Source organism: Pleurodeles waltl, chromosome 10 (genome assembly GCF_031143425.1).
Source record: "Pleurodeles waltl isolate 20211129_DDA chromosome 10, aPleWal1.hap1.20221129, whole genome shotgun sequence".
Taxonomy (NCBI): domain Eukaryota; kingdom Metazoa; phylum Chordata; class Amphibia; order Caudata; family Salamandridae; genus Pleurodeles; species Pleurodeles waltl.
In genome coordinates this window covers 222,268,899-222,284,321 of record NC_090449.1, presented here as the reverse complement: position 1 = coordinate 222,284,321, position 15,423 = coordinate 222,268,899, and the positions used below count along the sequence as shown (strand labels likewise).

Sequence of the window (15,423 nt, the reverse complement as noted above, 5' to 3'; positions counted from 1 at the left end):
GTCATTTAACATAGGCCATGCATTTTCTCCGCTAGTGGTTTCTTCAGCATTTGATAAGATTGATTTCCTTCAAATCTTTGGATTTGATTCCCAATCAGCATGAGAGTGCTTCTCTTTCCACCCTTGTTATGTCCTGCAGATGATACAGAAACAGTTGCTGAAGTGTTGAAACCTCAACAAAATATCAGTAATTGAGTTATTTATAGTTGAGACCGCTTTCCCCAGCTTCCTTTAAATTTTAAGAAGTATTGATACTGGGATGTTTTTCTGTGGCGGTGATTTCATGAAACGTTGATTTACCAGTACTGTTGCACAGTACCAAATCTATGCAATCAGCATTGAATGACCTGTTAGTCATGCACCCCAGGGTAAATACAATATGAATGTGAAATTGATATAAATATCATTATAGAAAATGGATAAAGAATTTTTGTCCTGAATGACTTGCACATGGGTCCTGTCACTTTTCATGTGTACTTTATTGTACTTACAGACAAGAGGGTTAATTCACAAAAGCATTTATGAGTACAGGAAGTAGTAATACAGGAGATCTCTTTTATGTACTCTTACATACCTTTGAGACTTGGCCCAGAAATGTCCTACTCACTATTAGTAAAAGAGCAAAGACAGCATAATCCTTCTTAGTTTGTGCTAATTATATATGACTAATGAATTTTTCCCATTTTAGTTGTTTTGGGGAGAATTCACAAAGACACGCAAGAGTATGTAAAAGAGTATGTACAAGACTGCTGCAGGAGTATTACTATCCATACTCCAAAATGTTTTTGTGACTAGGCCCTATGTGTTAGGGATTCTATTTTTCAGCTCCACCCCATGCACAAGTCTCTTTGAACAGTGTAAAATGTAAAAAAAAATGAATAATGCCTAGTTAAACACTGTGATTTTAATGTATGCCAGGCTTTACAACATTTCACTCAACCTTGAATGTATTACTCTGCCCCAGAGTCCGAACAACTATTAGAACATGTTGCTAGCCTATCCAAAACATCACTTCGCTCTTAATGGACGACACTCATGTGCATTCCAGGTCCCCTTGAATTAAGCACTCCCTTACCTTTCCTGCATAGTGCATAATGGAGAAGATCGTTTTGTCTTTCAATTGCTTGGGCATCTGGAATTTGCTGTGACCAGACTGCTCTTTAGAAAGCTTCTCCACAAAGGAGACATCAGTAGCTTTAGGGAACCAACATTCTTCATCCAAAAGAGCCAAGACACCAGGGGGGTTGTTCTGGAACAAAAAGTACATCAGTCAATTTACGAGAGGACGAGCTGAGTATTCTATTTAATTTCTATCGGCAGTGGATCTGTAGAAAACACTAAAGGTTATTTTTGTCTTCACAATTACAAACAGCCTTTACTTAAAAAACTTTAGCAAGCATAAAAAGCCAATAATGTAATTTATCAGCAAAGAACACAAGTTTTTGATGTTTTGCACATACTTTTACACTGATTCAATACATTGAACCATCAACATATCTATGAACCATCAAAAGATTTTCTTTCCTCCTCTACTAGATTGTTACATTTGTTTTAGGTAAAACAAGTATTTTTATTCTCTGAGAGATCAGATCTCACATGATTCAAGTTGTGGTTGGAATATATCACCTGCATAAAGGCAACAGACTAGGAAAAGGGATTGTGACCCATTATGAACACTCTTTTATCTTTCACTTCCTTCAGAGCTACTTAAACTGATAGACACTACGTCAGAATTACTGCTCTAATAACAAGGCCTATATTTCTTTTTAATTGATGTATTTAAAACACACCTTTGTTATTTCCATGTGGTTAGCTGAAAAAATGATGGGCCTGATTTAGAGTACAGCAGATAGGCTACTCCATCACAAACGTGACAGATTTCCAGTCCACTTTATTACAAGTACATAATATTCTACTGAATTTGTAATAAGGTAGATGGAATATCCATCACATTTGTGATGGACTACTTGTCCACCAAACTCGAAATTAGATCCTAAGTCTAACAATTCTGGTCTCCAGAATGCAGAACATTCTCTCACAGTGTTTTACAAAAGCATGTTCTCAACATTATGTAGATAACCAATAGGCTGGCATGTAAATAAGGAATGTTTCCACTGACATTCCAGGACATCCTCAGTTCCACTGCTTACCGGCCTCTCGATGAGCTCAATGCAAGGCTGCAGATCCAGGCCGAAGTCAATGAAATTCCACTCAATGCCTTCCCGTTGATACTCCTCCTGCTCCAGAATGAACATGGTGTGGTTGAAGAGCTGCTGAAGTTTCTCGTTGGTGTAATTAATGCAGAGTTGTTCAAAGGAGTTCACCTTAAATGAAAGATAGGAAGCCATTACAAATCAGGTGAGAAAAATATCTACTGCATACAACTGGTCTTCCAATGGAAAACCTTTTTAGCCTGTGTCTGTTTTAAGCATTATTGCCCACTACTTATGGTGTTAACAGTGATGAATGGTTCTAGAGAGTGCACTAACTGCAGTTATTTGCACACTCCACAATTATTGGCCTTAGCTGAAGGTGATGGTGCATAGGGAGGGGCAAGGGAATAATCAGCTATATACACTCAAATGTAGTTGGGCCATAAGGCTATTAACATTCATCAACATCATTTAACTTAATATAAACTGTTCCACTGTCACCCAAGTCTCTCCTCAATATTCCTAGTGAAATGCAGAAAAAAACACATTAGTAACTAGCTGCAATAAAAGATTTCTGGCTGGCTATGATAGTTCTACCTTAAATCCCCAATTTGAAAATTGTATATGTATTTATTCTTTAGCTGGAGTTGTTATCTACCATGTAAACATATTAAGATAATCAGAATAATCATCTGCAACCCCAACAGTTAACAGCAAAATATCAAGATTTATATCCAAACATACCATCTTTAATCTACCATCAGAATTCATAAAAAAAGGTATAACCAACACCAAAAAACACTTTAAAAAAAAATTAATTTGGGGTTAAAACAATAAAAATACTTTATTCCAATTTGTGCAAGACAGCAACATAGCAATTTAAAACCAGACTAGTTCATAACAAAGCTATACATTTTATTGGATAATCCACTACGCATTGTAAAACACATCTTTTGTGTGCCCCAAATTCAACTATTCAATTTGCACGTACTATTTACTGTTGTCAGCAGTTGCTATTGTTAACCCCGCTCCCCCTTATATACATACCATAAGTACTCCAGTAGTCAGTGCAATATATTTCTTCATCAGTGCATAATCTGTGCCAGTGGTTGGCACTGCACTCATTTTTGGGGGCCGGGACTATTTTTTTATCTTCAGCCTCTGACCCAAAACAAGAGAGAGAAAGGGAGACAAGGAAGAAGGAGGGAGGAAGAGAAAGCGAGAAAATCAGTAACAAAGAGAGAAAACCAGGATGAAAAAGAACCTGCCAGAATCAGGTAAAAAGACAGTAAGTGTAACGTAGTAGTAGAAAGAGGCATTGTGTCCAAATAAGACAAGGCAACCTTGGTGTTAGGCACCTGGCATTGAGCAGCATCGGTAGTGTGCTCCTAAGAAAAACTGTGGGCCCTTGCACTTAGGTTTATTTTTAATTAAGTACTGGCCAGAATACAAATATTAACTGCCAATGCAATTATAAGCCAGTTTATCGGAATTAAAATTCATTTACAATTGGCCTGACAAACTCTCTAGTCTAACCCACAGATATGTGTTATGGTATACAGCATCATGCTAATTAGTCACAGTGCCAAAAAGCACAAACTAATGCTGCGTGTAATAGAATAGTTCTTTGAAAATGTTCAACCTGCTGAGTGTAGGACAAGGTCTTGAAGACTCATTCTGCCTTCTACAAAAACAAGAAAACATGATTGGTCCTAAAACTTCTTAGCTAAGTCAGGGAAGCAAACACGCTTGAGAATGAATTTAGACTATCAAATATCGTCAGACCTGGCAGACTTTGGTGTGGTCTTACCCCAAACTTTTTTTCTCACCTCCTGTTTGCTGAAATTTGTTTTTCCTGGCTTTAGGACCTTTGCACTTTACCACTGCCAACCCGTGCTAAAGTGCTTGTGTTCACTCCTCTAAACATGGTAAAATTGGCTTACATCCAATTGTCAGATTTAACACACTTATAAGTTCCTAGTAAAGTGGTACTGCATGCACCCAGGTCCTGTAAATTAAATGCTACTACTGCGATTGCAGTACTTACTGTCTCAACCACTTAAGTAGCCCTTTAAACATGTGTCGGGTCTGCCATAGCAGCCTGTGTGCAGTTTTGAACTGACAATTTTGCTTAGCAGAATAAACCTTTCCACAGGCCTAATCCTCCCTTTCTAATACATATGTCACCCCTAGGGTGTGCCCTACACAGCCTAAAGGACAAAGTGCATTGTATTTAAAACTGTATGACCTGTTTTCAAGATTTAAATGTCCTAGTAGTGAAAAACTCCCCAAATCGGTTTTTACAACTGTGATGCCTACCTGTCCTATAGGATAGCACTGGGTTATCTTAATACATTTAATAAGTGCTAATGTTTGATGATTGTGAACAGGTAGAATTTTAATGTTTGGTCTAAAAATAATTGTAATATAAAATCCTCTTTAATGATAAAGTTGGATTTTGAGTTACAATTCTGAAACTGCCTCTTTTAGAAAGGTGGCATTTTCTTTTCCTAATCATTTGGTGCCTGCAGCCTGGATCACAATGGGGTGAATAATGGGCAGTAGGTATTCCCCTTAGAAAGTGAGACAAGAGGACTACATGTTGACAGGATGGGCAATCCTGCCAAGATGCGTGGGGCAGAGCTGTTCCCACCCCACTTACAATTCAAAGGGTGGCTGCAAAAACACTCACAAAGGAACATGACACCAGCCATTTCTTCACCCCAGACCAGTTTGAGCGTGGGCAGGGAAAGGAAGGACATTTCCAAAACCATATGGGGGATATCCAAGGGGTTGCTCCCAATACAAAGGATGGTACCACATAGAAATACTGGACCCTCAGACCAACTCTGGAGACACTCCTGGAACTCTGGACTACAGGAGAAAGACTGCCATATTCCCCAGAGGACTGTCCTGCTGCTTAAGGCCTACCTTGTAATTCAGATGACTGCCCTGCTGCTACCAAAGGACTAACCTGCTGAGTGAGGCCTACCCTGCTGCAACCAGAGACCGCTCTACTGCTTGAGGCCAGCCCTGCTCCTTGAGAAGGAACAATGGGCCTGCTCTCTTAATCCCAGGCTACTGTGAGTGACGCCACAGGTCAGCTGTCTAAAATCCTGAGCTATAGAGACACAACAAACTCCAGAGGCCTTTCTGCGATGGCCCAGCTGACTTGCTGCATCTATACCTGCAACTGGATCTGCCTGATCCCTGCTGTCTTCTGCTAGAGTGAGTCTCTGATCCCCAAGAAGTACCTCCCCAAGACCTGGAACCTTGGCTGGCATCCGAGTGCACTCCCCTGCATAGAAAGGTGCAATCCTAACATGTTGTGCTCTTTGTGACCGCAAACTGGTCTGTTCCTGACGAGACTCTGCAACCCACGACGACCGCCAACATGAAGCTGGTGACCCTCACTCTTCATGGTACAGCGACTGCCAGCAACGACTGGCAGTGTGAGATCTGCACTTCGCGGGACAGCAACAACAGCCCACAGTGACCGCCAATGTGAAACTCTAGCAACGACCGCCTGTCACACCGAACTGGATCTTCCTGTACAGTATGAAACTGTCTGCAATGCCAGGCTTGCTCTCCATGCTACAGAGCCAGCCATCTGCAACGCTCTCCCTGCTCCTCGTAGCCGCCTACACTGTGAATTGAACTCCTTGGACTGGACTTTGAGAAGTCAACTTTCAGCAAGACTAAACTAGTTTGTTTATCCTTTGGCCTGAGCTTTTGACTTTCCCCCGGTCTAGCACAGCCAGATAACTGATAACATTTATGCTTCACACAGTCAGGGATTGTGGCTGTTGGTTAAAAAGAGGTCTTTAACCACCTCAAACAAACACCCAATTTCCTACAAATATCTATAAAGATAGTTTGTGCTAATCACATAGTGCCTCACAAGCATCTTGACAATGTTGATATATTTGAGGATGGGTACACTTTTAACATTTATCCTCATGTTGGGAGAAGTTGTCAAAGTTTCTCCTAATTTGCGATGTTTGCTAACGTTTCAAATGGTGCCGAAGATAGCATGCTGTAGATGTGATTAACATAAAAATAGATTTTATCAGAGAAAAACCTCGCAGGTAATATTTAGAGAGAATTCACCTTTTGAACTTGGGTTATGTGCTGAGCTTTCCTCCTGCAGACTTACTTTTGGTGAAAAATTGACCCCTCTATTTGTTTAATACTTGCAAATTGTAAATTGTTATGGAGATTGAGAAATTTAGAAATCTTCAAAATGTTGGGTCAAAAAACATTTGCAATTAAACACATCCCTAGGTAAATCATGAAGCCCATTTCAAACCCTTTCTAACATAACAGAACGTGTATTTGTAAAGCGCGTGTGCACCCAGAAGGGTATCTTAACGCTGAATAACATGTTTATTGTTACCCAACTGTACATATTTTATCGACCTCAGAAGGATGAGTGGACCCACCGGGATTTGAACCTGTAACCATGAGGTCCAACACAGGACTTTATAGTGGATACATTATCCACTAAGGCACCTGACCCGGCTCTATAATGACCAAGAGAAGAAGTAACCTCTGCATACTTCCATTCAACCATAAGCCTGCTGACTTTCAGAACAAATAGGGTCGCCCTAAAGACGAGTCCTACTGCAAATCGATTTTGTTATCTTCTAAAGTGTTGGAAAGAGTTCCCCAAATTTGGTTGTAAGGAGCAGCTCATAGTGTATTTGCAATTGGATGAGTTGACGCATGGATGCACCCTCAAATCAATTTAGACAAGAGGAAGTTATTGGCACCAGCATGTTATGATCACTGTTTGCAGACACCACTAAATAGGTCTGAGATCATGGGGTTTACTACTATGCATATGTGTTTTCATTGTAAACAAGCAAAGGAAAACGTCATACTAAGGCCTTTCCGCCACACAAACAAGTGTGCAAGAATTGCACACAATCATTTTATTAATTATAGAATGAGGTGGGTAATGGACTGCGTACCGGTTCTGCATAACCTGTGCAGGAAAATAAGCGTTATAGCAATGGAAGCCCACAGAGGACAACTGTGCTATTTCTTTAAAAAGCAAACCACAGTTGATCGTTGCTACATCGAGATCATTGTAGGCAGCTGCACGGTTCAAACAAATAGCCCACAATGAATCTTGTTCTTAGTGAACCAGCCACACTCAAAAGCCAAAATATCACTCCTTGCATCATAGTTGATCCTTCATTGACAGTTGGAGTCACTTTGGGACTTTTACAAAAATAATATCTTATGACTAAATTTCTAAATTGCTGCCCTTTGTGCAAAAACCATTTCGGTGACATGTGGTGAAGGCATTCATGACAGGCCTATGTGCAAAATGGTAGCACATGGACCACAAAAACCTCAAACCCAAAAGAGTGAAGGAAAGGGAGAGCCAAGTTAGAATGTGTGATAAGAGGAATATGATAAACGAAGGTGAGTTAATCATGGCTATCAAAAGCAAAATGCACTTTAATAGCATGGCACATCACTGCCGCTATCTGTACCTCGAAGATCTCGAATCCAGCAATATCGAGAATTCCCAAGAAGGAGGCCCCTTGCCTCTTTGTCTTGTCCAGAGCCTTGTTCACGCGGCTTAGAATCCAGAGGAAGAGGCGCTCAAATGTTGCTTTGGCCAGAGCCTCGATTGCAAAGTCCGCCTAGGGATGCAGAGAACAAAAGCACAAATTCAGCCACTGTTAGTCAGCATTTTAATAATAGCAGCTTCTTGAAAATCCTGCGCCTGCTCCTACAGGGCGGTGACTTGTATGAAAAGCTTAGCGAACATTCTTCCATTCCGTCTACAAAACTATGGATGCAAAAAGCTATACTGACCTCTAGGAAACTGATTCTTCAAAAGTGGAATGGGGACAGTTACCCAAAAGCAAATGATAGGGAAAGTTACTCAAAAGCAGGCGACTGGTTTGGTGAACTATCCAAGTTAGGAACTTAAAAAAGACTAACTTTACAACTTCGGTTAGGGCTTAGGCTAAGCATCTTCCAGTGCAGATGGCAAAGATCTCTGTATTGTTATAATTGTTATATGTATAATATGTATCTATGCTCTGTGTATTTAGCAAGAATGGAATCATTATTTAAATTCTTGCAAAATATACTATGCTTACATTTTGTAAAACAAGAACTAATATTAATAATAATACAAAATCAAGTTCTTTTTGTTACTTGACATTGTTAAGTATGTCGAAAATTTACCAAATTCACCAACCGCTGCAAGGTGTCTGAAAAAGATTTTGAATCATCTTCTCAATAACAAACCAAAGTATTTCTGAATTCACGATCACTCTCTTGGGCCTGATCATTCTTTCCTATCTGGAATCTTGTCACACTCAAATGTTTTTGAGTTAAATGCTTTTGAACACCAAAAACACTCAGAGAAGAGCATACAGAGACCCAAAAAGAAGGGCTGAGACACAATGTCAGCTCACTCCTAAGCAGGCAGTAGCCATCTTGATTCCTGGAACAAATTGAAAACTTTTAAAATGAAGAAACTTTAGAGGTGCCATCCAGCGAAAAGAAAAACAGTTCTCTTTTTCCCAACTCTTTTGTTAAAAATCACCAGCAATATACATTCTAAAATATTGCTTTTTTAGCGACTTATTGTGATGTCATTCATTGGATTGCCTGTTCATAGCGGCTCTCCCGTAAAGAGAAACAAATGCCCTCAATATCCTCTTATGAAAAGAAGTAAAGCATACTCATTCCCATTACAGGTTCTCAAAAAGGTCCTCATTGCACATTTTCTCACTTAGTTCACCAAATAAGAAGGAGGTAATCTGCACGCTTCCTTTTTGTTGAACTCTCTGTCGATGGGCATAACTCATGCTCACCTTCCAACATTCAATGTCCACCACATTTCCTTTTTGTTTACCATTCATTGCAATAAAAATGTATACATGCTGAACAGATCCATTTAATTAATTTGCAGTATCGGAAATAAGTGCCATTCAGGAATCCTAGAGTTACAGAAAAAGTAAAAGTGGTGCCTTACACCTCTACAGACTCAGCACTCCCGATTAAATGCCCCTACCTGCTCTTTGGTCTGGGCTTTCTGGACAACATCTCGCCCAACTTTAATGCGTGGTGTCAGGATACATCTGGTGAAGTCTGTCACATTAATACCCGCCAGATGGCAGACTTTCTGGGCCGCTGGAAAACAAATCACAATTGGTGGCACCTCTTTCAAGTACTAACACCTAGATCAATAATAATAATATTATAGTATCAACCAGCCAGAAACCTAGTGCAACCAGACTATGTGGAAAATTACTACCCATAACTGCACATTGAGAACATTTATTCATACCAACTGACACATCAGAATAGCTTCCTGAAATTCTGCAAACGTTTAGAAATACACCACCCCTTCAGGCGCATTGCTTCATTCATCTTTTATTCCTGAGACCACCATGCCACTCCTTAATGATTGACATTGCTACTTGAGCCAGTAATCTTTACTTGAGAGCAAGTGCTGAAAAACTGTGGATTCACTTTCACGAAGACTAGGTCAGACACATCCAAGGATGTGAGTAAAAACGAGCAGGCACCAAACTTCACACTAGTCCTGACAAGTGGCTGAACTATCAACCATCACTATGACTATGAATAATTCTAATGATTAACTTCCTTTACATAACCTCACACCTACAGCAGTTTGCCTCACAGTTATATGGAGAACTTCATACAACATAAAATAAAAAAACATCTCTAGCACAAACTATAAGCAACCACAAGTTGTACTTTTCCAAAACTTTTCGTTCTTTTGTTTTTCCTGTATAATAGATGCATAGAAAGGAAGAAATAACAAAAACAATATTTCTCTAAAATGAACACAAATAGTTTCTTAAGAAGACGTACCAGTGTCATCAGGCATGGAAGCCTGATCCGTATTTCTTTCTTTCTTGAAGACGATGTTACCCATTTGTAAGACGGATGAAACAACCTTCATCATGGCTGTAAGAAACAAAGATATGACACCCAAGTCGGGTTTATTTTCACAAATAAGCTACTGCTGCTGTATCTGAATCAGGTTTGTAGACATAAGAATAAAAAATGTCCTCTTGTCTGTCTTTCTTCCCATTCCTTCTCCCAGTGAGTGTGGGACATCTGCATTTCCATTTCATTTCGCATCTTGAGTCTTAAGTCAATCACTTGACATTTTTCACATGCAAAATTTCTTTAAATGGTCATTAGCGTACTTAAAATTAATTTTACATGGATGACTATTCAAAACAATTTTTTAATCTATTTTTAATTTACATTGTAACATAAACTACCAAATACTATTATCAAATGTCTCTTGTTAACTAATTAATGTCTCTATGACAATGACTGGAGAAAAGAAACTACATGCAAATATGTGTGTTCAACTCCACACTAGCAAAACCACAATAAATCTTGGTGTGACTATTCAGGCTAGAAATGATGAGGTAATTAAATGATGGTCGAACAAACAATTGAAAATCAGTTTTGAGCTGAGCCAAAGTCTAGTGAATTGCAAACTAGCAATTCATACGCAAACAAAATCCTGTGATGTGTACTTTGACAAGAATAATGTGGATGAGTACAATGTGCTGCCCTCTATAAATAAAGGGCAGAGAAGCAATCACTCAGTGAATACCAAACAGTCATGTCTGGCAGGTGAAAATGGCCTTGTACATTGCTTCTCTTATCCTTCCTCCTTTCCAAGTGGCCATGTCCCTGCTGGTAATGATGACTCTTCCTATCCTCCTAATGATTCCCCCAAATAGTTTGAAAGAAGGGAGATGGCACGGTGGCAAAAGAGTACCAGTGTCAACATACACAACACTCTGTCTACATGACAGTTTCCTCTCAGGGTGTAAAGTGCGAGGAAGACAGGTGCAATAGTTCTTACCCAGCTGCTCTTCTTCATTAAATCCCATAATCTCCATAGCTTCCAAAGTCTCTTGGAACATCTCACCATCATCTTGGCCAGCTATTTGGACATGTCCTGAGGCTAAGAATGTGTAATTCCCGTAGCCTTCAAGCAACAGCTCATCTGGAAGAAAAGAAAAGGTGCAATCAATAGGTCATTTTTGATCAGTGCCAAAGAAGATCACACTTCCACCACCGCTTCTCTGTTCTCTGATGATCCATCCATTATGCTGCTAAACTCATGAGGCTTTCCATCATAACATTTTTTAATAGGGTTTCTTCAAAGGTGTATGAAGTTTAGTCCACCATACTGTGTGTTCTCTAAGTGAGTGCATAAGATCTGAAGACTATCTAACTCTTCAGTTAAACATGTTTTTTATATTCAATGTAATAGATTTGATTTATCAAGCTGTAGGTCTGGGGTTTATATTTTATTGTAAATTATTGGAGTCTTCAAGTTGAAATACACTACCCAATTGCAGTCCACCAATTTACATAGAGAACAGAAGTATTGTTTGGTGGGATGTTCTCCAACTCTCTACACCTATGATACCCAAGGCCTATGGTTAGCACACTTGCAGTAAATGTAACCCTTTAAACACCAGTCAGTGACTTGAAATCACAAACTCACATCTGGTCAACTAACTAATGTTGAGTCAGCCAAAACAGTCCTTTGGGGGCCAGTTGCCTCAGGCATTTGAAAGGCTCAAATCCACGCCTGATGGCAGGAGCTAGCTTAAAGTGCTTCAGGAATACAGCACCTGAACACCGATGAACCAAGAGGCAGTGGCCCAGGATTATCTAATAGAGATTCAGGCCTTGTGTCTTATTGCCTTCTAATTTCCCCTGATCTCTTCTTTGCAAACACCTGGCTGAACTCTACAGTGCTTTGAAACTGCAAGAAGGTGATGTGCAGCACTTTAAGAAACTTAAAAAGAACAAATAAATATGTTTCTAAATACATGCTCATTAATATTCATTACATGGAAAATACAAATTGGGTAATAGTTATTTACATTAGCCAAATCACAGTGTTAACAGTCCTACATATGTTGTCCTACAAGTAAACAATGGTGTCATTTTCTTTATCCACCTGCTTTGATTAAATATAAACTTAGGCTCAATTGTAAACAAGCATTGGCAAAACCAATGGGTAGTCTGTCTTTGGTAAGTTGGTGAGAGCATAATATATATATATATTTTTTTACTACAGACATATGTCATAAGAAAAAAAGAAAACATGCCACCACCTAAGAGCAGTAGCCATACACTTGCAATAAAAACATTAAATAAAAAACACATATAATTTCAATAGTACTGGTGCATCCTGGCAGGCAGGTGTTTCCTGAATAGTTATGGAAACCCATTTTTAGCTTTAGAAAAATATGATTCTTAATGGCATGAAGACAAACGACTATAGGCTTTGAATTACCATAACCAGAAGGCATAGTGGACGCCCACATGGATGACACAAGAAAAAATAAAAATGGATAAAGAGTCAAAAGAAAAAAACTGTGGTAAAGTAAAGTATCAGCCCACTAGCCACTTAATACACTTATCTTTAGGTGGATATGCACATGTGATCAGGGAAAAACAGTCACTCACATCACAGTGACAAGAATGCCAGTGGCGAACATGTACACACCCAGTACCTCATCCTTTGCGTTTTCATGGGTGAAAGGAGACTGTGAATGTGAATAGACCAATGGAAGAAGAGGCTGGCTCAAAATCCCTCTTTGTATCTAAATATGTATGTATTTTTTTATTTATGAATTACTTTCATTACATGAGGCTAGAGAAACAGCTAAGGCTGGTACTGGTCAACATCTAAAAGACAGTAGCGCCTCTGGAGTGATTGTGCCCTCAAATAACTAGACAAAAGAGGTCTGTTCTTGGTTGAGGTGATTGAAATTCAAACTTCAAAGTTCGAAAAACTAAAGTAGAGTTTAGTATTGCAAATCTCAAATGTGTGACTTGGTATCATTATTCATGGGTTCAGTATATTTTTGTAATTTGTAAGCAGTCTCCAATAAATAATTGATTTACAGGCCCTCAATGGCACAGTTTCATCCTGCCACATGCACGGGTGGCAGACAGAAAGCCAAGGGATAACCATGACACAATCACAGTAAGCACTATCATAAAACACTATGGCACAATGTTGGTACAACAGTGAAATATTATGGCACACCATTTCTATGAACTGGAATAATTCTGGAAGTTAATTCTATACATTCTCCATGCTGACAAATTTCATTTCAAAATGGAACTTTTACAAATTGTCATTCTGGATCACCTTCACTGCAAGTGGTATTTGCACATTTATATTGCAAACTGTGCTGGAGTGGAAACAGTTACCTTGCTAACACACATTTACGATGGTTGTTCTGCCTCTCCTATTTGGCCCTGGATTGGTGGCTGATAATTCACGGTAAGCATGTGTATCATACACTGATACTTGCAACAAAGCCCTTGCCCACAATACCACGCAAAGCCTTATCCACACTTTAATATAACTTACTTCGCATTTTTTCTGGAGCACCGGAAATCATGTAGTAAAAGATATGAAAGGTCCTTTCATCTTTAGCCTGTCGAATGGCACGTGACTTTTCTAGGAGATCTGTTGATCACAGCTACTAAGGATCCAAACTCAATATCCGTAAATTATTAATAAACATTTTTACAGAAAAGAACACAATTATTAATGTATTTATCATAAGCACACTAGCCACATCAAGGCTGTGATTCCGAATTTGTCAGAAAGAAGGTACTATTTTCAAGACGTCATACATAACAATGCAGCGGGGTTCGTTTTTTATCAGGTGTGATAAAAACACCTATCATTAGTTTTTGGGGTAAATAACACCAAAATCCACGTGGTATGGTAAATACACATTTTGACTGTTAAATTCAGGCAGGTTTCACTTGCCAAAAATTAAAGAAGGCTCAGATATCTAACGCACTCTGGAATTGCCCAATGTGGTAAATGCCACTCAACACACAATTCTGATCCTTGTGCAAACAAGAGTTTACGCAGGGGTCAGCGTATTCTGACCAACCTGGAATCAGGGTTTAAAGGCTGTCTGTGCACCTTCAACCATCGTGGTGCTGATCACAGGCTGTCACCGGCCAATCTTACAACATGTCAAAAGACCACACACATCCGGCATACAGAAGAGAGTGCCTCTTATTTCATGAAATCCAAACCTCAACAGGGAGTGACAAATGATACAGTACCAATCGTTTTTATCCTACGGAGCATTTTTAAAGTGATGTTACATATTAGGAAGCAATTTCTATACAAGCTTCTTCAGACTTTCTAAAAAAAATCCTTTAGTTTCAGTAAGTGATGTCCACTTCCAACTACATCTTATACTTCCACTTATAAAATAACTCTTCTATTCATGTAAACAATCTCTTTAAAAAATTGTAAACCTACACACGTACTATTAACAACAAATTACAAATCATTGTCAGAGTGTTTTTGTAAAATCTACATTGTTATACTTCTTATAAATGATGCTATACTAATAAAATGCAGTAATGCACATTGTTGATTATTTATTTTGTAGTTTTATTTAGTGCAGACATGGACCTAGGACGATTGAGTACTTTACAATGAAACAGAATACATTACAAAACAGTATTCACAAATAAATGATAAAACAGCAACCTATTGTGAATCAGAAACCCATTGGTAAATATAAAAACGCGTGAATACCACAATAACAGAATTCAACATTATAGAGAGGAAACACCAAGATAGCAGCCTGGGTGGATTAGATCAAGAGTAAGAGTGAAGATAACAAACATAGGCGAAGCCAACAGGTTTCATCTTCCAGCTTCGCCAATGCAGACCTATTGATTTGCTAATGGTTATTGCCTAATCTGTTCAGAGTCGGCAAAATGAGAATAAAATGCCTTTTGCCGATGCGGTTCAGTATTGGCAAACAAGAGCTACGATGCATACGCATGCATGTGTGACCACACATGGAGGCTCAATTGTTACAAAGCGGCAGCCTTTAGTTTTTTTCTGATGGCAGATTTAATTTTAAAAATATAAAAAGTGTGAAAATCACTTTTTTTGGAAAGAAGCAGCCTGGCAGCACGTTGTAGCTGCCAAGCCCAAAAAAAGTAAAACTTTACTCTTTAAAAAAGACTGAGATGCTGAGGAGGAACAACGGTGGAGTAGGAGGGTGGGTAGGGGTTTAAATAAAAGTGCTGGAGAATGGTAGGATTAGTAATATGGAAGCAACTGTAGAGCAGGTGGAGGAGCATGGAGATTTATGGAAAGCACTGACCGGTGTCAGGCCCAGCAATGAGGGGAAACAATCGGGGCAGTTGGGTGGGGAATATAAAT

General features: G+C 39.1%; 1 protein-coding gene across 3 annotated transcripts in view; it reads right to left on the bottom strand.

The window, feature by feature from the left end:
- The window catches only part of LOC138261346 (myosin-11), a 175,078-nt gene that overhangs the window by 61,515 nt on the left and 98,140 nt on the right, over window positions 1–15,423 (bottom strand). For all 3 annotated transcript variants that reach the window (XM_069210196.1, XM_069210197.1, XM_069210198.1), the window contains 7 exons: window positions 13,585–13,683; window positions 11,044–11,187; window positions 10,026–10,121; window positions 9,199–9,317; window positions 7,658–7,810; window positions 2,151–2,324; window positions 1,076–1,249 (listed from right to left, as the gene is read on the bottom strand). In XM_069210196.1, coding sequence (XP_069066297.1) covers window positions 1,076–1,249; window positions 2,151–2,324; window positions 7,658–7,810; window positions 9,199–9,317; window positions 10,026–10,121; window positions 11,044–11,187; window positions 13,585–13,683 — 959 coding nt within the window. The remainder of the gene's footprint in view (window positions 1–1,075; window positions 1,250–2,150; window positions 2,325–7,657; window positions 7,811–9,198; window positions 9,318–10,025; window positions 10,122–11,043; window positions 11,188–13,584; window positions 13,684–15,423) is intronic.